Source organism: Fundulus heteroclitus, chromosome 18 (assembly GCF_011125445.2).
Source record: "Fundulus heteroclitus isolate FHET01 chromosome 18, MU-UCD_Fhet_4.1, whole genome shotgun sequence".
Taxonomy (NCBI): domain Eukaryota; kingdom Metazoa; phylum Chordata; class Actinopteri; order Cyprinodontiformes; family Fundulidae; genus Fundulus; species Fundulus heteroclitus.
The window spans coordinates 5,146,983-5,172,775 of NC_046378.1; the positions used below are offsets into that span (position 1 = coordinate 5,146,983).

Here is a 25,793-nt window from a genome sequence, read left to right on the forward strand (position 1 = left end):
CAAGATGCAACACCTCCACCAGTTTGGAGTCTTACGAAGGATGAAGAACGCCTGCCTCCTCCTGCCTCTGAATTCACAGGATCTGGAGGAAATCCGACAGGCGGAAATTATTTGAGCAAGATAAGAGACGAGTGTGAGCACACAGGAAGGAAGGTGGAAAAAAAATAAAAGAAGTGGGGTCAAACGAAAAGCAAAACGGCTGAGAGGGGAGGAGGGAGCTGTGCTGAGGTGAGGCGAGGGCAAACCAAAGAACACACAGGTTAGGGCCATTTGCCTGACTTGTGGTTAAAACGACTTTTATTTGTAATAGCTCTTTGAAACACACAGCCTGCAAAGTTTTAATCCCAAATGTGCAGCTTTGAACTGAGGCAGATTTTAAATGATTTTGTAGAGAACTGAGAAAGAAACGGCGCAATCTGAAAAAGAAAAAGAAAATAACCAAAACTGCCCTTTCAAAGTTAGATCCCTTCTTTAATAAATTCATAAAGCAAGATCTGGAAGCCAAAAAGGTTTCTCCCAGCTTCATTTCACATTATGAATTGTGAATTAAAGGGCAATGGTACATAGCTTTCACCTGTTTTTTTACAAATAAAAATCTGAAAAAAAAGAGTGATTTGCATTTATATCCAGCCCCACCCTGAAACCCCTAAATCAAATAATTGCCTTCAGAAGCTGTCCAAATGAGTAAATAGTCTACAAATATGCATTTTAATCTCAGTGTAAATAAAGCTGTTCAGTTAAGGTTTCTGAAAATAGAGTATGACACAACTGAAAAGCTACCAATACACAGCCGCCTACTTCGACTGACAGGTCCGGCGAGGACAGCATTAATCTGAGAGGCAGTCAAAAGACCCCTGACAACCACAGAGTAAAAGCAGAGATCCCCCGCTCACACAGGAAACTCTGTTGATGGGATAACTTTTAGAAATGAACTCCGCAAATCTGGCCCCCTTGCAATTTGTCACAAATCTTTTCAGAGAGACAAGAAACATGGCGCAGAAGTCCACCATCCTATGCATCACACAGCTACAGTGTGATGGTTTAGATCCAAGCAAATTCATGTTAAAATTGCCCTTTCAAAGTCCTGACCTAAATTCTATTGAGAAGCCGTGAAAGGACTTGAAAATGTATGTTGGTCTGTGGCATTACATCACAATTAAATACATAGACATCTGAGTTTCTAATGTGACAAAATGTAAACAAGTTTAAGGAGGACAAGTACAAGGCACTGGAGCTACATGAACACCTATAGTTTCACAGTCTGTGGAGCAGACGGTGAAAAAGTCAGTGTGGATAGGCTGGGCTAAGAGACTGAGAGACAGATGGTGATTAAGCTACACATCACAGCAGATGACGAACACAGAAAACATCACTAATGACTGGTGTGAGAGGGGAACAGGAAAAGATTGAGAAAGGAATCCGAGGAATAGGTTTTAAGGCAGAATTTAAATTATGTTGCAGTCAACCATAACTCTTAGTAAACACTGCTCTGGATTGTGACACACTGCCGCATTACTAACTGTAGATTAATCACCCGTAAAATTTAAGATTTGAGATTTAACCTTTAAACCTCTTTTTTTCTTCTGATATACTGTTAGTCTGGAAATTCACACAATATGCTGAGTCACACAATATGCTGCCGCCCTTAAAACAAACCTCCTTCAATTGTCTCTCGTCATTGACCCCACTCCAGTTTTCCACCAACGTACTGCGTGGAGCTCATTGGCACTGTCTAAATGATATAGCTTTCATAATTACCTTAACAATCCTCTCCCAATCATACAGTCAGGGTCTAATTAGTGACATCAATAAAATTATCCCACGTGCTTACATATACATATATATATATATAGATATATATATATATATATATATATATATATATATATAGATATATAGATATATATATATACACACACACACACATATATATATATATATATATATATATATATATATATATATATATATATATATATATATATATATATATATATATATATATATAAACCTTTAGGATCACCAACAACTCTCAGACTACAAAAAGGAGTCTGCTGGCAGGAGGTAATTGATTTTTAAAAATGGTCTCAAAGCCACAATTTAATAAAGTGGTTAAGACTGAAATCAGAAACTTGTTTTGATATGCAATGAGACAAGAAGAACAGCTCTGATTATTAAATAAAGGCAATTACAGAAAGAAGGAGCAGATAAGTACCTTTGACAAATCCATCCATCCATACATCCATTTTCTATATCTGCTCATCCGTGTAGGGTCAAGGGGGAGCTGGCACCTATCTCCAGTGTTATTGAGCTAGAGCCGGGGCACACCCCGTACAGGTAGCCAGTCCATCACAGGACAAGGCACGCAGGACAAACAACCACACACACACACACACACACACACACACACACACACACACACACACACACACACACACACACACAAACACACACACACATACACACACACACACACCTAGCTGCAAAAATGGTAAAAATGTGATTTATTGTTAGTCAATGCATCTGAGTGTACATGTGTGTGGGCATGTGTTATTGTGTGTGTTACTTGGTGACTTTGTGAACCTCTCCAAGCATCGTTGATAGAGAGCATGTGTCTTTGTGGGTCAGTGGTGAGGCATTTGCTTGCCTGTCCAAGCAAAAACCACAGGGCTCTGGGGACCGGTGAAACAGGGGGATTGACACATTAACAATAAGTTTCTCTCCAAGAAAATGAAAAGCTGTCAGCGTCAATAGGCAAGCAGGCAATGGAATATTAGAAGTGACTGGCAATCGTTTGACCTGTGCCAAATACCAGCACTTAGCAAACCTCTTGCTGATTAACCTTGCTAACACAGCACTTCACCAGCTCTCTCTGAACACTGACACTCCACAAATCATCTACAAAACAAGGTTTAACTTAATCACCTGTATGGAAATTGGTCCTCTCACATATTATCAACGCGGGTAATTCAGAATATTCCTATTTCTATATGTAAGCCTAAAATACTTTAAGAAGGCAGATCAAACCACCAAAACCTTCACTTATTTCATTCTAGTGCTTCAGATAGTCACCACTAACACTATTAGCATGAACAAAACCTTTCATGACAGAGACTTCACCCTTATGTCAATATTTTGTCATCACGATTTTCTCCTGTATTTGCATCTGTTATCCTAATGAAAGCTATGTTTTCGGTATACACTGAATAAACGGCAGTAAAAATAAATACAAATAAAATCTTCTTGAAATGTGTGTATTTGTCATTGATTTGAGCAGGTAAATGAGGTGATCTGCCAATGGAATAAGATTTCTGCATTTAAATAGGAAGAACTCATCTCCATCATCTTATTTCAAGTGGAGTATATTTATCCTATTTTAGGGGTCAAATGCTCATTCCATTGGTAGATCATCTTATTTATTCTATTTTTGCTGTGTATATGGCAAGCATATGAATAATTTGATGCTTAACTGTATGTCAAAGTAATTTACGTTTGTATACTCGTGTATCCTAATATGAAATTATTACCTTCTTCCAAACTATATGAACTATATATCCAGTTCATTCTGGCAGAGAGGTTCAAAATCCGACCAAACTATTGTGTGAAGCTTGCGATGACTTTGGCCCAAGTTGTTCAGTTTAAAACGGAATTGTACCAGAAATAAACATTTGACTATAAAAAAAAGGATAAAAATATTCTCAAAACCCTGTGTGCAAAAAATAACAATAACACAAAATCAGATAGAAAAACTGTATATTTATTTTTACATTGTATGTAGTTTTTAAAAGTAAGGTGCATATGGTATACAACATGTTCAGGCTCAACAGCTCTGAAAATTCACCCATCCCAAAAGTGAAAAAAAAAAAAAACTACATACACAGTTTATGAGTACAAACTCATAAAATTATTATTATTTTTTTGCTGGATAATTATCAATATTAAAACATTTATTGTGTCTTAAATATGTTTGCAGATGGCTTTATCATAACAGATTTTGCAACTTCATAATAAGAACTTTTTTTTTAAATAATCTATGAATAATATTTGTATAAGTAAACCACCCAGTAGTATACAATGTGTATCTTGGGATTTAGAACCTTGCAAAAAATAAATACTTTTAATAAGATCTGCTGTTCCAAGTCATTAAGAAGTTTATGTCAACAAAAGGTAATATCTAGCGGTAAGCCTTCCCAAAGTAAAGGCTCCTCCAGGAACAGAGCTGGGCATGCACCTCTGACAGCACACATGCCATTTATCTAAGTCAGATCCAGCATGAAAACGTGAAAGGAGGGCTAAATCGCATGCAGAGGTGGCTGATGCACTGAGATAATTGGTTGAGCTGAGCTGATTCAACCCTCATATTTCTGTTTCACAGCCTTTGCTGAGATGTTTCTGTACATTATTCCAGAGATGAAGTGTTAGCCTGGTGCTTTTCACCTTTCGTGGGCTCCGGCATCAGCCTCATGTATACTTGTCTCACTGAGGTGGAAAAATTCAAAAGGATGATTGACTGTTATTGTGTGGGTGCTTGTCACGGGTATCTTTCGACTAGACAGAAGCTGTGAAAGGTTTCTGTTGTATGCGAAACCTAATTCAACTTTATGTAGAAAATAAATAACTAAAAGCAAGCTGCTCTGTAGGTTAATATGAAGCTAAAAAAATACACATGAAATCTGTAGTCTCCTGTTCTTAAAGCCTTTTCCTTACGTTTGTTAATGCAAACTGACTGCACATTGTCAGACACACCCTGCAAAAAATAAGAAGTCTTTGGAGAGGACAGGTACCCTTCAGTCTGCCTGATGTCCTGTGTAGGTAATTCGGAAAGGTGGTGAGATGCTTTGGGGCCACACTGAAGGTTGGTGTCAGTTTTAGTCAAGTTTCAGACACGACTCTGCCAGATTTTCTGTTGTTCCAGACCAGTGACTGCTCAGCAGCCCCAGAGGATTGTCGCACCGGTTCAGAGTGATGTAAAAGACGAATAGGGAATTTCTGTGAGGTTAGTGAGGTTTTGAATCAATCCGGACTGTGTGTTGATCTCAAAGTTTATGAGAATGAACTGCTAATGTTGCAGAACTTTTCAGAATTACTGCAGTGCCTTTCTAAAGTAGTCTTACCTTTTTTTTTGCATTCTGTTATATTGCAATTAATGCACACTGGTGTATATGAGCATGTGACAGACAAAAACAAAGTAGCACTTATTTGTGAAGTGAAAGGAGAATTATACAAGGTTTCTAATATTCTAGCATAAATAAATGTGTTAATACTGTGGCATGCCCCCTTTACCTGGATGCCTCTTTATAAGATTCAAGTGCAAACAATTTTCATTAGATTAGTAAACCCACCCGGGGGGTGGATTATTCCCAGTATAAATTTAACTTTTCTGCAAAGGCCTCAGACATTTGTTAGAGAACATTAGAGAAGAAAAAGGCATCATGAAGACCAAGGATAATAACACAGGTTTGTTATGTGTTAGTGACAGCTGTTCCCATGCACACATGTGCACGTACACGCACGACTGGCTCGGCTGTGTAAGCAAGAGACTGGAGAACAACATAGAGAGATGCGGTGTGACGTCATACCATGATCCATCTAAAATATCACCTTCAGTTCTTCACTATTTTTTTAGATCTTTCTATCTAAAATAATGAAATTTTGCTCATAGCTCCCTCAAGGAGAGCTGTTTTGAAAAGAAAAATGAAAATATGTAAACAAATCTGTAAAACATTTGGGAAAAAAACATGCTTTATGAATGTTCTCTACTTTACAATTGTTCAGTCATTTGTGTTGGTCTGTCATATATAATTTAAAAAGGTACTCTGAAGTTTTTGGTATTAAGCTTACAAAATGTGAAAAGTTAGAAGGTGTGAATTCTTTTACAAAGCACCGCATACACTGCATATATTAGAAACATAACCAATACACCGTCTATAGTGGATTTTAAAGGCATTTTAAAGGCTTCCAGTCCTAGTGAGATCTTGCAGGCTCTTTTTCTTCACCACTGAGCCTTGGCCTGACGCTTCATGCAGATGGGTACCAGACATGTTTCAGTTCCCACTGAAAATGTGGCAGAGATAATTAAAAACGCTCAGACGCTACATGTACACCGACCCGCAACTATGCATTCCTATGAAAGGCGGATGGACTTCCTCCAGGTAATTACTGAACAGCTATGTCCAACAAGTTAGGAAGTGTAAAGGCTAAAAAAAAGAAAGCATGTGTGGCTGCAACAGCAGTGATGTTTGGGTTTGTTGGGGTTGACGGGAAATATAGAAGGAGTTAGGGAAAACATTGTGAAAGTTGGGATGAGGGGAAATCAAGAGAGTGGAAAGAGATAGCTAATTGCCATGGAGGAAACAAAGGAAATAAAGGAGAGCAACTCAGTGCTAAGCAACAGGTATGCCTGTTTGCAGTATATTAATATTTAGTGAGGAATGTCTCCCTGTACTCTCATTTTGGAATCCCAGGAATGTCTATGTGCAAAGCTTGTTCTGTGTGTGGGAGAAAAATTCTTGCGTGCAGCCGTGCCTGCACGCGCATGTGCGATCTCCACGTGTAGCCATCACTCTGTCGAGAGCTAGAGGGCATGTGCTGGTCAGCCAGCTACTCCCAACCACCGCATCATTTTCTCTCCTTCTCCCTGTGGGCTGGTCATCCCAGCAAGCCCCTCAGGCCACAGCCCAACACACACACACACACACACACACACTCACTCATGCACATACACGTGCACACGTGCACAGCGGTAACCAATTCAAAAGAATTTCTCACAAACATTCACACATTCACATTTGCATGCACCCCCCCCCCCCCCCCCTCTCCACTTCAACCATCAATCCGGCCATCCATCCAGCTTAGCTCGAGGGTTTCTGTGAGAGGGCTTCAGCCCTGTGCTGCAGCCCCCTGCCGTGGCCCTGGCCACATTAGCGGCTTGGCGGGAGAGGGGGACAGCTGGGCTAGCCAATAGCCTCCAGCGGACAACATCCCACTAGAGCTGGCACCCTTTAGATGAGCTGGAATGACCACAAAGTGGGTAGAATCTAATCCGGTTATACGAGGTTTTTCTTCTTTTTTTTTTTTCAAGGCGTCCTCAGGCACCAGAGGGGCTTATATGGGCGACTTTCCACAGCAAATAAAAAAAAAAAAAAAAAACAAGAGTCCTGTATGTGGTGTTTAGTGGGGACTATTGGATTAAAACAGAAACAGTGCAGCTCAGTGTAAAACAAACATAAAGTATATGCAACAGAGAGGACGCAGTCTATCTATTTAAGCTCATTCAGTGATATCCCATGGCAGCTTTGTGTGGTTTATATCTCTGGTGTAAGTACATCCTGCAGTGCTGCGTCCCTGTAAGGATTAACGTCTGAGTCATTGTTGACTGCCTCCGTTGGATACTAGCTAGTCCATGTCAGCCAGTTGTAGCCAGCATGCTCAGGTAGACATTTTACATGGGACATACCTGCGTAAGGGATGGGGGCATCTTTATCCAGGGCAACCAGTGGAGGGTCCAGCAGAACGACATCAGTGTTCTCAGTGATCACCCCGTGGTACGATGTCTCTATCCAGGGCTTGTGTTTGTTCACTGTGGAGACAGAAAGCAACAAGTGAGCCTAGAGAAAAAAAAAAAAACACCTCAGTAAATTTCACGAGTTAATCTGAGCACAGATCAGCAGCTTTACTAGCACTCACAGACAATGTATCCTGCAGCGTACATGTAGAAGATAAGATAAGAATTCCTTTACTGTCCCGCAATGGGGAAAGTCGGGTGTGACAGTGGCAAACACAGACAGTTACACAAAATTATTAGCAATGAAAGAAGAAAAAAAAAAGACAAACCAGTCTAATCTTACATTATCTCTAAAGAAACACCAAGAATAGAACATAAACGGAAATACCAGAGTGAATATTGTTCAGTAGAAAATATTTGGTAGTGGGGAAAAAATTCATCTTATTTATATAACACGGAAATATAATATGCAATATGCATGACAGTGCAGAAGCATCCCTAGATAAGGTGTTTGCATATCTTAGCATCTGGGAACAGGGAAAACAATTAATTTTCAGATCAGAACCTGTGCAACCATTGGCATGATGTGAACAGTTATAATGTCTGTATGGAGCAGCCGAGATTATAAAGTCTGACTGCAGCCGGGAGGTACAACCTGCGGAAACGCTCCTTAGAGCATCTGGGATGCAGCAGTGTGTCACTACAAGAGCTCTCCAGATCTGCAACAGCTCCATACACGGGGTGGGAGACATTGTCCATCAGTGAGTTGATTTTTCTTACAGTCCTTCTGTGTCCTACCACCTGCACTGGTTCCAAAGGAAATCCCAGGAAAGAGCTGGCCGTCCTAGTGAATTTCCTCTCTGCTACAAATAAGCTGCTGCTCCAAAACAGACCACGCCATAGAAGATGGCTGATGCCACCACAGAGTTAAAGAAGACCTCAGGCTCCTCAGGAGATAAAGTCTGTGAATATTGCACAGATGAAGGTCTGTCTTGGGTGTTGTTCATAAGCCATTTTGCCACTTCTCAATTGTTTTGCTTGTCTCCTCAATCTAACACTTACTTCAGGCTTAAAAGCATACACCCAAACATCATGAGTTATCACCACTCAGCTGCCAGAAGCAAACTATACCCAAAGCCAAATCAACATATAGTTCATGTGCTTCAAAGTAAGATTGATGGTTCAGATGGCTATCTTGAGTTAAAAGTCAGAGCTTAATACATTTGGCTAGATAACCATGGCAATATAAACTATACTTAGTAGTAATCAATGCCTTTGTTGCAAATATCAGGTGACAGAGAGGCTCATTTCTGTTAGCCACGCTTCAAAATGAAAAAAACAACAAAATAAGACATGTCATTTAAGTAAGGCATGTTTGTGTTGAACTTCATAAGTTACAAAATGGCTACAGGAATGAAACGGCGAATCATAACCCGCTCACTTCTTGAATCCGAACAACGATTGAAATGTTCAAAATAACTCGACAACTAAAACGAGGCTGGACATTCATCTTTCCACCACATTCAGTCAGGAAGATGGTAAGGGATGTAAAAACTTTGTTAAAGCTTACTGTTAGAGAATTACAGCAAAGAGCAGTAGCTATATTGGGGTCTCCATAACACCCATTAGACATGCTCTACATGCCAAACGGTTGTTTGAAAGGCACGGGAAAATCAACAATAACTGGATTTTCTGTCCTACCATCACAAACTCTCCTGGAACTTTATTCTGAATCCTTGTGCTTTGGTTAGATCAAAGAGAGGCTGGAATTTGTAATCAACAAAAACTCAGTGTAAAACAATGGATATGCATATGTGGAACAGTGGCCCATCCTCACTGTCAATTATAGTCAAGGATCCATAATGCTGCAGGCCTTTTTCTCTTTCAAAGATGTTGGGAAAACATCTGCGTTTTTGTGAATGAAGCGTGTAGGTATTTATTTTTTTCTTTCCTCTAACTTTATTTGAGTAATTGGTGTAATTAAGGTTTAAGAGCTTTTCACTAACAAAAGGCTCCATTCATTAAAGTTCATGCATAACCTGATTTTTCCTGAGTAACAGCCACCATCATAGAATCAGTGATTAAAAACGTAAAAGGTTTATGTTTTGTCAAGTAAGTCTACACAAAGAAACCCCAGCTACATCAAAATGTCTTTATACTAAATTTAAATCAACATGTTTAGGAAATGTATATGATTAACAATCATAAAGCAATTCATACTGATAAAAGGAAATATGAGACAACAGCTGTATAAACCAACCCTTTGAAGCTGTACAAGGGGGGAAATACTAAACTTAGAAGGGTTTGAGTTCTTCAATATACTTAATTTTTCATCATCTTTTACACTTAGGCCTATCAGCTGTTTTACATGAAAATAAAGTTGTGCTTTAGAACAGTAGTTATATTAATTCAAGGCTGTAATGACACCAGATAGAGTAAATTCTAAAGGGTTTAATATTTTAAGACACTTTTTCAGCCTTGTGTGTCGTTGCAGCTTGCTATTTTTTTTGCCAACTCCAGTCAATAGAGAAAAAAAATAAAGAGAAATAACCGAATATTTTCAACACTATTGTGTTATTATACTTGACCAGAAAAGAAAAAGAAAAAAACAAAAAAAACAAATTGCATTTAGTTTGACTCTGTAAATGTCAGGTGTGAGTTGAAGGATCAGAAATGACAAAGCAAGGCTGTAATTTCAGGTCCCCCGAGATTCAGAAATAAAGCACAAAAACAATAATTACTCACCATTCAGTGACAGGAAAAAGAAGAAGTGGACTCTCTCCAGGCTTAAATCAAACAGTTATTGTTACAGACCTCTTCATCCATGCACTGGATGTCATTAAAATCAACTTGACATCACTAAAATATGCAGTTTGAAATAATTTGGAAGAACAACAGTTCCAAAATATTCCCCACTTTAATTGTGAGGACACAAAAACAACTTCTTGTTGGTTAATAACCGCAGCTGCCTGCTAACATTGAATTTTGTTACTTTGATTCATTTTAAATATCTGCTAAGACCAAATCAGAGCTTAGAGACTATTTTACTTTCACATTGTTATATGGTTAAAATCGTGTTTAGATGTGATTAATAACAAGATTATTCTGATTATTCTGTGATTTAAATCCTTGAGGTAAAGCTATAAGAAAAAGTAAACTTCTTTTGTTAAACTTAACATGGCAATTTCTTAAAATAGCTTTGATCTGTTCAAGAGTAACTAAGAAGGACTTTCCTTCTGTTTCCTGTGACTGACCAGCTCTTTGGAGGTGAGAACCATTTTTAAGAACAGCAACTGTCAAATGAGGAAATGTTTAACTAATTTGGCGAAAATTATGAATATAGTATATATATCTTCAACAACGTCGCATGAAAAAAAATATCTGGCTGTTAATAAGTTAAACGTACTGGTAAATGGAATCAAGCCTTTGCCATTTCAGGTCATCCAGTGTTTTTCTGCTGTGGGATAAGTTTCCTTGACTGTCAGTACATACAGTAGAACTAAGTACACTCTTGCTGCTGTAATAAGCGTAGGAGGCGAGGAACTGATTAATAGATCATGAGCAAGTGCAACCACCTCTATAAAAGCAGGGGGTTTTAGCAGTTCGCTGGTCTGATCAAACTGGTGAACACAGTTGAGAGCACCATGCCAATATGGAGAGGCACCAGCTTGGAAAAAAAACAAAACAATTTTAAGTTAATTCTACAGTGAGAGCGATTCTTCCTGACATTTCGCGTCAATTCCATCCCGAGTGGAATTTCTAAAATGGACCCAAATATCTAGGTCCAATAAATTACATAAAACCCAAAGCTTCATTTCAGATTCTACAGGCCTACGGTTCTACAATCAAGTCAAAACACAGGTTCAATCAGAATCAGCAGACTGGAGAACAGGTTTTCAAATATATTAAGGTAGTATGACTTATTAACAAACATCTGAACTCAAGCGATGCCCCCAAAGCAGAGATGTTTGACAGTCATGCACTTTACCATGTGTTTGCGTAAAACAAACACAGCATATCAATACACATAACTAATAAGAAGGTAAGTATGGTGGCAGAGGGCTAATGATTTGGGCTAATGGACCTTGGCACCTTATAGCCGTTGACTTATCCATTAATTCACCAAATGAAAAGGAAAAGCTTGGCTGAAACTGGTTCATGAACCGTGCAATAATCACAGTAGCAAACCTACCACAGAATGACTGCCAAAGTACCAAGGTGCTGCAGTGGAATAGTCAAAGACCAGACCTCAACCCAATTACAATGCTACAGTCACACATCAAGAGCGATAGTCAAGAAAGATCTAATAAATGATTACTCCGATTCTAAAAGGTACTCCACTCATACAGCAGCTAAAAGCAGTCAGTAAGTGGCATGAGATAACTTGGAAATGGAGGGAGGTCAATTTGCTGCCCTCTTGAGAAACTTCACATCTGTTTTGGTGAATGTGCCAAGCTAAGATGCACGTACGTTCAAGCCATAAATGGAATAAAACATATAATTGTGTGTTTCAAGTAGCAACCAACAAGAAAAAAATCCTCCCACTAAACTTGATTTTTTTTTACAGTGCCTTGCAAAAGTATCCAGACCCATGAACCTATTCACATTTTTCATGTTACAACCCAAACTTTCAACACCTTTTAATGGACTTCAATGTGACTAACCAGGAAAAGCAGTGCATGATTTTTAAATTAAAGGAAAGTGGTCTTTTTACATTTTTTTTTTACAAATACATCACACTGACTGAATAGTTTGTAGAGCCCCTATTTGCTCTCATTGAAGTTTTTGGGGGGCTTTGCCTCCTCCAGTTTGCCACATCTACAGAATAAATTGTTTGCTTATGCTTCACTGCAAAACAGCTTAAGATCAGTCCGAGTAAATGGAGGGTATCTGTGAATGCCAGTTTTCAAGTGTTGTCACGGATTAATCCACATCTGTGGTTTGACTAAATGACTGCACTACTTATACAAAAAGCCATATAGCTATTGTAAATAAAGTAAACAACCACTTTGTAGACCTCAGAAGACATTTTATGACTGTTCCTCATAACAACACAGATGGCGAAGCTTGAAAAACATGTCTGAACCTAAAAGGCCTCCATATTCATGAGGGCCAGCCAAGAAAGCGTGACTAACAGCGCTGATACAGTCAGAGGAGATCAGTCACAAAGGCAGAGACTGAAACACACTAGTATATTAGTGATTAATATTCATTAGTTTGATACAACAGTGAGGATAACAGTGAGTTCTGAGTGTGTCATGATGGGAAATATCTTGTTGGTGCAGATGTGCTCAAACGTCAATGGAAAACGATCCGTTTGATACAAACCAGGACACATCTATGTTTTTCATGTTGACGCCAAATACTGACCCCACCATACATCACTTGTACGGACTGCTTATTTAAGCTACTGTTGAATTTCTATTGTCTCAAACCAGGTTGGCCATTTTTGTTAACATTAAGAAAGATATTTTCTCTTTTTAGGATCAGTGCTAGTAAATCAAGCATATGGTTGTGTATGTTGCAGTAGTTGACCAGTTTCTATATGCTCATACCAGTCTTTTCCCACATAAATAACGTCACATTCAAAAACACTTAAAATCTCTTTCCTCCTCATTCCGAGGCTCGGCTTGAATTCCATGTAAGTGGGTTTCATTAAGTCTAGATACCTAAGTCCATTGAATTGTTCCCATGTGATTGGCAAGGGCTCATTAGTAGAAGCTAATAAAGTGGCCTTTGAGTATAGGACAACATGCTAAAAAAAATAATCAAACAAAAAACACCCAAAAACATTCAGGACCGAAAAATATGATCTGAATTTATAGACCAGGCCATGAGGCTGAGCAGAATAAGCGATAGGGAGACATGAGGATTAAAGAGCATTGTCCTCAGCTTCATTTTCAGTACAGTCACAGCCAAGGATTCCCACTGACCTTGCAATCTGTGATGCTTCATGTGCCGCTCACTCTCACTACTTAGTTGTGTCAGACAGTTCGAAGGTTGCATTCTGCATTATGCTAATCTGAAAGCAATTCCACCGTCAATGCATTGAAAAAATAAAGATCTGTTATTTTTTGTTCCCATAAAATTAGCAACAGCGGCAGGAAATTTAGGCGGCTGCTTGCTCCATGATGATAACCCTTTTGCGGGCGCATCTTTCCTGGCCTGGCCTAGCTGCTTTGAAATTGTGCGCTAATGACAACTTGAAGCCTTGCTGCTTTCTGTGTGTGTGGGATAAAATGGTTTTTCATCAGGAGTGATGAGAGCAATAAAGGAGAGTCTGCCTCCGGTAATCGCCACTGCATCGAGATGAGGTCCCACCCACGGGTGAATCCTACCCCCTAACCCACAACCACAGCTCATCCAGTCACTGGGAAGAGGTACTCAGCGCAACCTTAGGAACAGAAATGGGTTCATGCACAGACAGCCGGAGACATGGCCCTGAGTCATTACAGGAAAATGGATGATATGCTTCTCTCGTCTTAGAATAATGCCTGGCTGCTGGAGGTCGAGGAGCCATGAATGAGAGGGCGGGATGATGGGTGGAGATATGAGTGTGTCACACCATCAGTCGCCATGGTTCCCAGCGGAAACATCGCCGCCGCTTATCAAACCCACGGCTGTAAAGGTAATGTCCTGACACTAAGTGATTAGGAACATTGCAAACCATAGAAAACTTGAATGAAAATGGAACACGGTAAATCCATTAAAAGGTAACAGAACACCAAATAGCCCTACAAGCTGCTAGACCCAAAAGAAGAATCTTTTGTATATTTAATGACAATCACTTATTATATTTGCCCTTTAGATGTTTTGATTTATACCTGTGAAGCTCACCTATTGCGTTACCTTCAGAAAAGACTGGAATGCATGCTTAGGAAAAAAAAATCTTTGCATTGCTTAGAAAAACAAGTCCAAGTGACCCCAATTTCGAAAAGTACACAACTCATACAACTGCTAAAAGTGGTCAGTAAATGGCATGAGATAACCTGCAAATGGAGGGAGGTCAATCCGCTGCCGTCTTCAGAAACTTCACATCCGTTTGGGTGAATGTGGCGAGCTAAGACTCAAAAGGATTTTTGTCCGTTTAAGCCATAAATGGAATTAAACATATAACTGAATAAATCCAGTAGCAAGAAGTAAGAAAATGGGACTTATTTTTTTCAAATAAGTCCCATTGACTGGATAGTATGTAGAAGCCGCATTTACTGCCATCAAAGTTACAGGTTTCAGAGTGCTTTGTCTCCACCAGTTTGGCACATCTAAGCTTAAAATCAGTCAATAAATGGAGGGTATCTGTGAATGCCAGCTTTCAAGTGTTGTCAGAGATGTATGCACGTCTGCTCTCTAAGAAATTAAATAGCGATGCTGCTTGTTTTGTGTGAAAAGGTTATGGTCAGACTACTACCAAAAATATATTTTCATGCTGAACATAAGCAGGTTAAATTGGATGTAAATAAGAAGAAGAGATTTTGAAACAACTTAAGATAACTGTTTGATTTCAACGTAACTTAATTCTGAATAGGTGTATGTGCTAATTATTATTGTCCACAGTTGTTTCCCGTATGTAGCTATATAGCCCCACTCCAGTCTGGTAGGTGACGGTAGATGAACCTTAAATTAGTTTGCCAGCAAAATTCATGTAGCGCTACCAGGCCAGTTTTAAATATTTTAAGACAAAGTCTAAAAACATTCAGTTCACACTCCTTTTCAGTAGGTGGCGGTAATGTACCTTTAAGTTGTTTGCCAACTGCCAATGGCCTAACGGCTCCACTTGCTTAAGTGAACACCTGCTCCGGAGATTATTTCTTCCTTGAAAACAACGTTTTTTTTTTCTTTACTGTATGCTGTTTCGAGCGACGATAAGTGCTTTTAGTGTTTAGTGCACTGTTCTTGTATTATGGCCATAACAATGACACCGCTGGCTGCTGGGTTCGGCGAATTAGCTCTTTGCCAGGCTGACTCGGTTGACGGGTCTAGAAGCTAAACTGTCTGTCCCATGTTATAAAGCAAGTGCGAGCACTATCCCTACTAGTTAGAATTAAAAAGAGCAGGGAAACTAAGGAGAGGCTGTGGGTAAACATAACTCTCTGTTCCGGAGACCATTTTGGGGGTTCCTCCAATATAGCTTTTTTGAATAATTGTGAACATGTTATATATAGATCGGAGATACCGTGGTCAAAGTTGACGCGTGGAGGAGGAAAACCCATTGATGTGCTTGTTTGAACTTCATAACTGACAGTTACACACTCACTCTTCTTTTTAGGGTTTGAATGTAGAGGTGCAAGCAGTGCTCTGACACCGTGTCAACGAGGTACCAATTACTAAAACATTTCACACTGAAGCGCGGCCATTTCGGTCAGAGACACTCATATCCATGCATGCACTACAAATGCTCGTGCTCATTTAAATCATGGAATGCTCTGACAACTCACCTGAGTCGTTGGCATGTTGATGCATTACATGCTAGAAATACTGAACGATTGGTTTTTACATGTATGTTGTGTCCTTGAAGTGAAATTGCATCTAGTAGAGAGAACCTTTTTCACATTATTAACCATCTGCAGCGTTTTGAATCAGTAAGTTGCGTGTTTCAAAACTGTACCTTTTTAGCAAGAATATATTCTACTTTTCAATAACATAAGGGTAGGAGTCATCCACATTGCAGTGTTAAATACTTCAAAGCTGAAGTACTGAGAAGTGTTAATGTAACTAGTGACCATCATGTATCTGAAGACCATCTAGTTGATCTTGGAGAAACTGCTTCGGACTTAGATTGTCAAAATTTGATTGAAACTGGGAACCTGAAAGAAACAATAATTTAAAAATTGCCAACTGTTTTGTTTTTTTAGTAGAGGTATTTTCACATGTACCATGTTCAGCAATTGATGGCTTGCTTGAGGAATTACATTTTCTTCTTACCTCTGCAACACTGCCTGTATCAGACAGTGTAGCGCTTGACATTTTCAAGAACCATAACCTTCAGGCTGGCCAGTCCATAATTAATGAAATCAGCGTTACCATTTCTACTAATAATCCTTTGGCAGAGGCTATAGCCAAGGGAGGTCCACTGGCATCTGCCTTCAAATGCAAACAGTGCTACAAGGAAAAACCTTGTAAAACCCTTTAGAGCACGTGTCAAACTCAAGGCCCGCAGGCTGAAACCAGCCCGTCAAGGCAATTTATCCAGCCCTCAAGAGCCAAAAAAGGCATATCATGTCATAAAGTAGAGGCATATATCCTTTGAAAGTGTATAAAGTAGCTGGAACTGTGCCTCCTGTAGCAAAAAAACAACCCAGAAATGTCAAAAAAAGAGAAAAAGTGATGCAGAATGATGAGTTTAAAGTGTAACTCGCCCCAATATCAACATTTGTTTTTCAGATAAACTGTTAAAATGGGCCTATGGGTTCTAATTCTATGTTACTATGATTTTATTTTATTTTTTTTTACATTTTTATGTGAGCTGGAATGATATTATGAAATCAAGTGTCATCTATACACGTGCAACCAGCCCGTTTAATGACTTCATGATGCCAAAGTGGCCCAATATAGAAATGATTTTGGCACCCCTGCTGTAGTGTATGTACTAGAGGCAGTGTCCAGCAAAACATTTCAGTATGTTCCCTTACCGTTGTCTCCCCAGTAGTTATTTACTCGTAAAGATATAACTGATAACTTGTTGACAATCATACAAACGTGTCTGCAACTGTAAACCAGTATGTGAGCTTTCAAGATGATGAGCATCACAAAAACAATCTTTTTTTGGTGAGGACCTAAGGATTTCTCTGTGTTTTTACATTGACGACCTTGAGATCAGTCTATTGGGAACGTCACGCAAAAAACACAAACCCTGTTCAGTGTACTGGACTTTAGGCAATGTAGCGCCTGGTAGCAGCTTTACCTTATCTTCAGTCTTAGCGCTGTTGTGCAAAAGTGATTATATGAAATCAAATGGTTATGAGAAGATATTTGAACTTCTGATGCATGATATAGTTATATTTGAACAGGACGGGCTATATTGTCCACCTCTTGGTGTTTTTATCAAGGGCACCATGCAGTGTGTTGTTTGCTGACAATCTGGGGGCTCATGGCCTAGCAGGGTTTGTAGAGAGTTTTTCAGTAAAATATATCTGTCGATTTTGTACAGCTCAGCTTCCTGACATTCAGATGAAAGAGGTAAAATCCAAAGTGTTTGAGCGCAGAACGAAGGAAGTTCACCGGCTTCATGTAAAAGCAGCTCAAGAAAAGGGAATAAGCTGCTTTGGGGTAAGAAGACCTGGGATTTTAACTTACAACCTTTCTCGTTTTGTTGTAACATAAGTTTACCCCCCAGATATTCTTCATGACCTGTTTGAAGGCATAGTTCCTGTCGAGCTGGCTCCGTGCATCGGGGTGAAAAGGTTTTTCACTCTTAAACACCTTAATAATTGTATCCAGTCCTTTCCATATAAAGGAGATAAAACATTTGTTACCAAAAACTTCCCGAAATAAAAACACAGCTGGTGGAAATGCCCATGAAAATTGGTGTCTTCTTTGTTTACTCCCTTTCATAGTAAGAAAACTTGTTCCCAGTGAGGAACTGGCCTTCATGTGACCGTCTCATTTTAGCTTTGGTAGTATGGTCATTGTCCTCCACTCCAGTCTAAAGTTGTTTGTAGATTCTAACACATGTTCTTCTGTACTTCGCTCCAACCCTCTTGGTATCAACTCTGTCCAGCTGCTGTTACCTCAATGAAGAAAAGCATCCGCATAGCATGATATTGCCTGGTTTTACTCCGAAGGTAGAATGTTTAGTGGGTAGCAGAACACCTGTATTTACCTCAAAACATGATTAAAGAAACACAAAGATTAACCCAATTTGCTAATTATACTACCAGTCAAAAGTCTGGACTCGCCTTCTCATTCAATGGTTTGTCTTTAGTTTTATTACTACCTCAGGAACTCTTTCAAGACAGTTCAAAAAACTGTTTCAGGTAACTAACCTCATAAAGCTCATTGCGATAAGGCCAAGAGTGACCAGAGCGGTAATCAAAATAAATGGGTAAAAGTTAAATATACAAGATCTTTATTTCACAAGTTTGTGTTTGATATATAATTCTATATACTTTTAAGTCATAGATTAGATGCTTTCGCTAGGTATCTGCATGTATGTAGAAAGTCATAACATAATAAGGAAAAGCCATCGACTGACAAATGTGGGTCCAAACCGTTGACTGGTAGTGTAGGTGATGTCCGAAGGCACTGCATTTTATTTAAGTGTATCGGATCAGGGTATCAAGGAGTATCAACATGGGGAGAATACAGATATGCATTAGATTTCTATTTGGAAATGTTTCAGAACCATGTATCATTTCATTCTACTTCATAATTACCCACTACTTTGTGGTGGTCTGTCATTTAAAATCCACATACAATGCATTCAAGTTTGGAGTTGTATTAAATATTAAAAGATTCAGAGAATACTGCCGCAAGGCACTTGGAGAGCTCAGCTGGTACTGAAATACATTGACTTCTGACTCCATTGTCACATACTGAGGAATATATTTGAAGAATTCCTGAATAGTCCTGGATAATTGTTTTAATTTTCAGTCGAACGTTTTTGTATTTCAAACCATCACACTTTTTACAGTTCCATATTATCCACCACGCCGCTGCCAAATTAAAGGAATGTATAATACAAACATTTTAGTACTTGCCTGATTTTGCCTTTCACCAAATGAGCAGAGTCACGGATCAGAGAATAATTTTTGCACCTCAAATCAAATTAATCACAGGAATACCGTTATTACTCCCGTCCAGGCTAATATAATCAGGTCGTGTGACAGCTGAAAAGTGGATTCTGGAGCCGTGATGCCCTTTACAGCGAGCTGCCGGTCAGAGGGCCTCTCCTCCGCCATTTCATTGCCAATTAAACTGAGAGGCGTAGATTTGACTTGAGGCTCTAAGCATGGCAGAGGCACTATAACGGTGGATTAATCTCTGACCAGGCAACAATGTGCCACCGCTGCAGTGCCGGTGGGCGCCACCTCTAACCAGGCGGGTGTTACAATCTGCACAGACCCCCAGAGGGGACAGGAGTAGGAAGAGAAACAGTTGTAATTAAAAAGAAGTCTGTAGGAAATTAAACTCTGATTGATAAGGTCAAGAAAAGGGGGCCTCGATGAATACATCAGCATAATGAAAAGTAAACGTAGCAGAGACAGCTAGGCATTACTGCTAGCAACAGGCAATTACAGCCTCACTGTAAGCTGGGAGCGCATGACAGCTGAAAGTGCCACAGGGATATCCTTCGGTGGGTAACTGAGAATCAACCAGAAATATCTCACCCCTGCCCTGTCGGAGGAGGTTGCTCGTCTCTGGTTTTGCTTTTCTCTCCACCACTCCATCATCGCACTGATCCATGTCTGCCTTGAACCCTGGAGATCTTTGCAAATGTTAATCTTGAATGCACTGTGTGTCCTTGCATCGTGCCCATGAGAGCAGGCTGACAGGAACGATCTACAGGGAGACGACTTTATTACGTTTAAAAGCCTCCATGTAGATCACTTGTGGAGGCAGGTAGCATCCCAGGGTTTTCACTGGAATTCTGTTTGACTAAATGCTAACTTATTTAATATCGAAATGTAACTGGCACTAACGCTAATACATTTTTCAAACTGGTTTGCAAAGCTTAAAGTATCAGTCCCCTTCAAGGTAAGGTTATCTGTTATGCTTTAGGAATTTTCAGGAGCCACTGCAGTGATGCAGTGGCTTTTTAAAGCGCATCACTTTAAAAAGAAAAAGGGAACCAACAAAACCGAGAATTACACATCTCTATAATTGACAGAATCCAACTTATTGCATCTTTGCTAAACATTAGTTATTGATCAAATATTTAAATCTCACAATTCCAGGTTGTCGTTCAGGCTTTCTATTAAAAAAAAAAACAACAAAGATGTAAATATAAGCATATTTTCTTAAGGATTTTTTCTGTACTAATAAAAAAAAGTACAGAAGTATTAGTTCTTGGCTAAGAAAGGTGTTGAAACAGGTACTATATTTTAGTGCAAAAAAACAGATTACAAGCAGTGGAGGAATTTATATCCATGTTTCACAAAATAGTTTTAATTCTGCCACATTAGAGTTTTGGAGCATGAACCGCCTAAATAACTTCATGCCAACACACCGCTGTCACATTTAACCCATGCTTCAACTAAGCCACTTGGTAATCTTCAACTTGTTTTTGAGTAACCCCGCTTGATAAGTGGGGTGTGCCCGAGTGTAAGGTGACAAACTGATGGCCAGACATTGTCCTTTAGGATTTTCTGCTAGACGGTTGTTTTATGGTGTCTTAAACTACGGCAAGTCCTCCAGGTTTTGACGAAGCAAAGAAGTTCCAGACCCATTACCACCATCATGTTTGGCTTCTCTATCTGAAATACTGTGTTAATGTCATGACAGATGTAACTGGAAAACAGCTCTGCAAACATGCCAATTATTTTCTAATCAGCAATATATTTACAATTACAATATTTTCCACAAATTCTCTGGGATCGCTTTTAACAAATATGGTGCACGCCATTGTTGTTCTCTTTTGCATTCAGTCATGTTGTCAGAAATGTTCTAGTTTAAGTGATTTGTTGATTCCACAGGTTTAGCACCAGTCAGGCATTGGTGTGACTAATGCAAATAAATCAGCTTTTTAAAAAATAGATTATTAGATACAATTTTATATTTGACTAGAAAAGCAAAGGGTACCTTTTTTTTTATTGATAAACAAAATCATCATTTAAAAACTGCATTTTGGATTTACCCTGGTTATCTACTGTACAGTCTTTGGAATGATCTGAGATTTTTAAATGTACTAAACAAGAAATAATAGAAGAATTATGTAACAGGACACTCATGTTTTCACACCACATGATTGAAAACAGCTTAAATGGCTTTAATAAGGAGCGAAATGACCCACACTACGGTATTCATCAATATACCACCTAGCTCAGTCATGATAACAATGCAATCTTGATTTCCTTGACAATGAAAGCCACTACAATCTTCAGACAACACTCCAACTGAAACAGCCTTACCTTCATAATTGGTTCCTTAACATATCTGGCCCAATACATACAGCTGCACTCTTCAATGTACTCACATCTGGCTGATGTTGACAATGTTTTCAAGCAGTTTGCTGAAGTAATAGACTAAGATTCGGATTTTTGGTCTTTGTTTTAATTTGACTGTTTGATAACTTAGTTTGTAACGTATTTGTATGTATGATCACGTTTTTATTTTCTCCATTCCGGTACAATAAAGTAATACTTATCTTAAATAGAAAAATGTTTCAAAAGGTCTTAATTATGTAATGAGAAGAACTGGTGAAATTTAATAAATAAAAGGACCTGATATCAATTGCAGAAAGCATCAATTGCCTAGCCTAAAATATTTCAGTAGCCATATAATATTTAGATAAAATGGTGAAATGTGACAATCGGGTTTAAGCAAGTTTAAATGGATCTCAGCTTGTTTATCTACTAAACTGTTGGCCAAGACAAATTCAACAATTGACTTAAGCTGAAGATACGGCTAAATATGGCTCAAGGGGACTAAATAAATCTGAGACAGACATGAGTTGAATACAAGCAGGTTCATTTGCCTGAGCACAAAGCAAAGCAGAATGTTTCTGCCAGACTTCTTGGGTCACATTGAGCCCATCCTTGTTTTTCTCAGACAGCAACAACAAACTATCCAGTCATCTTTGTAAAAAGCCAGATGTTCTCATACACTGACTGGATAAAAGAATACATTATCTTTTTTTTCTACATTAATTCAGATCAAACTTTTTATATTGTATGTCAGTCAGGTGTAGCATTTTTTTTTCTTTTTTGCTAAATGCCCAACTATCTAGAGATGGACAAACAATTTCATTTTCAGTTTTTTTTTTTACATGTTTAAATGGCTTAAGATTTTTGTGCTTTTAAACAATTTGGGGAAGGTCAGATGATGATGTCCTAGTTTTAACGGGGAAATTCCTGACATTTGATTTAACATGGAGTGATTGCTGTTGATGTATTATAAGGCACACTGCTTGCTTGTGTTGCCACATTTGAATTAGAGAAATTAGTTAAGATATCATTTAAGATGTTTAGACCTCCAAAAGTCTGGCTAATCTTTGGGTACAACTTCCAGATGGCTGAAAATGCAATATTCAAATTTTCTAACAATAATGGATTTCAACAGCCTGAGAATGTACAGCTATTATGCTGTTCAGGAAGAAAAATGCTTCTGTGTCCCAGAAATGAATGTATCTTGATAAAAATATATGCATCAAACTCAGAAAAAAGCAAAACATTTTAAAGGTGCTTGGCTAAAGCTAGAGAGAGATCGCCATTATCCACAATAAAACAAGTCCTGAACCAACATGGGCTGAAAGGCCATTAAGAGAGGATGGAGCCATTATTGCAAAAGTGACATAAATGAGGCAGAATGCAGTTTGTAAATGGACTCTGAGACAAATAACTTCATTTTGGAGACATGTCGTATGGTCTGATGGAACTGAACTTGAATTATTTGTCCATAAAGACCATTGTTGCATGGGAGGAAAAACGGGAAGCTTCCCAGCCTGAGAGCACCACCCTGAAGGTGATGTAGGGGGGTGGAACCTCATTGGTGGGGGTGTTTTTATTTATTTTTTTACTGCTGAAGGAACTGGGCACCTCACAATAAAATAATACATTTGTTGAAATAAATTAATTTGAGTGGTTAAAGTACAACAAAGCCATGATTCACAAAGTTTAATCCTGTAGAATATTTGTGGGAAGTGCTGAAAAGGTGTGTGTCCAAGACCCAGGGCAAGGGTAGGACTTGAACCCAGGACTTTCTTCCTTCAAGGCAACAATGCTAACCACTGTGCCACTGTGTTATGCTTCATAACCAGGCTGCCCAAACAAAATATGAGCTATACTGAGAAAATATACTGTATGCAAACACCCTAATTTGGTCCTTTTGATCATTCCAACTGGAGTAAAACGGTAATGATCTAGTTCCTGATTTTAGTTACTGGATTTAAGAATGTAAGAAAAAGATTAAATAACGAGCAAAGATCAGGTACTTACATCTACTCTGTAGAATTATATATAGAGTTCTTAGTGAAAACCATAGCTATGCTTTAAAAGAACTCACCTGATGGCCACTGTTTGACCTTTTTGCGCCCGCTGTGTTTGGATTTGGGTTTTTGATATGATGAGCTGCTTGTATCTCTGGGCTGAGCAAGATAAAGGCAGATCGGCTCATTCTCTTTGAATTCAAAGCCTGCACTGCGAGGCTCTAGGTGTGTGTGTGTGTGTGTGAATGTGTGTGGGTGTGTTCCTGTGTCTTTGTGTGCTTGATATGCCTGCTGCTTCTGTGGCCACTAGCAGGTTGAGCATTCGGGCCGTGATCTTGGTACCTGGAGTCTTGATGATTGTGGGGGTGTGTGTGTTGGCACTCCACTGAAGAGGTTCAGTGGCTTTGTTAACATCATACCCCCACAGCCCTCTTTTTAACTAACAAATCCAAAACAGCGACTGCACACGGTGTCTTGCAAAGCCACTGGGTGACTGCTATGGCTGTGAGAAACAAAACACCTGAGTTAGAGCAAACATTCACACCGGAAGGCTCTTGCACAAAAAAAAAAAAATCAAGAATTTGTACTTTGTACAAAAGCAAACACTCATAGGAGAGAAAGTGCTGCCACACATGTAAAAATCCTTCTTTATTTGCACCTCAGCGAACACTGGCCTTTTGTTATAGCAGTTATTTCTCATCTCTCCCTCACCATTCCTCCAGCAATATGAAAGCAGTGAGACAAAAGGTCAGACTGTTATTACAAGTTTGTTTTTTACCTTCTCTGGCGAAAGTCCAAACCCCTCAACCCCACCTCCCGTTGGAGTCGGAATACACAATTACAGGAGGGCTGGTGAAACGGAGACGGATGCAAAAACAAAGGCAAAATGTCCGAGTCCGTTCCTTTCATTTAATCAGTGTGCTGCCATGTTACTGCAACTTTTGCTCTTCTTTCAGAGAGAGGAGGAAAGAGTCAATGCAAAGCCAGCCGTCCTGTTGCCCCTAGGGCTGAGTTAGAAAAACAAAGAGTGAGATGAAGGAATTTTAATGCATCAAGGTCTCGCGCTCACAAAAAGCTAAAAGCATCCATCCAAATGTCCAGGAGTGGATGCTTGGGAGCTGCATATGCACTTTTGGAGCCATCGCCCCCAGCTATCATTACCCCTCTTTATCAAATGGCTACATAGTCACAAATGTGCTCTCACTGCATCATTTGAGGGCCATTATCCCAGTCCATTATTATATGTGCAATTTGAGACCTGGCATTTGCAGCTTCTGGCTTTTCTCAGGCACATGTGGACTAAGAAAATAAAATTGTCAGGTGGCAAGAATCGAAGAGCCTGAAGTGTTGAAGATTTTCAAATGGCAGCTAAGTGCAAAGCATCAAATGCATCGATGGTAAGAGGTAAGGACCTAAGAATACATAATGGAGAAACTAACTGGCTATGCAATTACCTGAAAGGCTAAAAAGTTTCAAACTATTTTTACAGCACTTGGCACAGGCAGTTCCTTAGCATTCAAAGAACTATTTGTCTTTTGTCATCATAAAATTACTTTTGTTTTGAAACTTTCCACTTTAACTCTGCACACTCTAGCAGGCAATTTGAGTCAGCGGATGTGGCATCTGATAGCTCAGTCAAATTTTGGTGGCCTTCACACAGGATTAAGGCAATCCCTCGGGCTCTCTAAACGTGAGTCATTTTGAAAGATCACTGTGAACCAGAAAATTGTGGCAATAAAACAGCAACGTATCTCTTTAGTCCTCAGTCCAGTCAAACTTTGAAATCTCCACAGTATGTCCACTTCTTTCTGTTTCTGCTATTTTGACCTTAGCTTCGATACACGTAGATTATGCATGAGGTGGGATGAAATGTATCGAAGACGACCTTTGATGTAGAAAGTCCTGTCCATAAACTGGCCACAGAAGAGCCATCATATGACTCCTATATGATATCCTAAATGTCAAATCTGCATTATGTTTTTTTTTTTCATAAGAAAATGTCCTTATTCATGTGGGAGGTTTCGGCACCACCACCATATTTTTTTTTCCAGCTTTGCTGTGGAGTTAATATCATCAGGACTTTTCTGGGTGTATTAGGAGGATGTAACTTAAAGGGTAGAAGTGGGGCCTCAGAATCTTCGTACCACCAAGCATTCCTACCTGCTGTGTTTTTGGCAAGTGTAGCCAGAAGGAAAAAATGCATCAAAA

General features: G+C 39.2%; 1 protein-coding gene across 1 annotated transcript in view; it reads right to left on the reverse strand.

The window, feature by feature from the left end:
* Positions 1-25,793, reverse strand: part of LOC105926742 (calsyntenin-2) — a 400,538-nt gene that overhangs the window by 247,595 nt on the left and 127,150 nt on the right. The window contains exon 2 of the mRNA XM_036150228.1: positions 7,457-7,579. Within this exon, the coding sequence (XP_036006121.1) occupies positions 7,457-7,579 (123 nt within the window). The remainder of the gene's footprint in view (positions 1-7,456; positions 7,580-25,793) is intronic.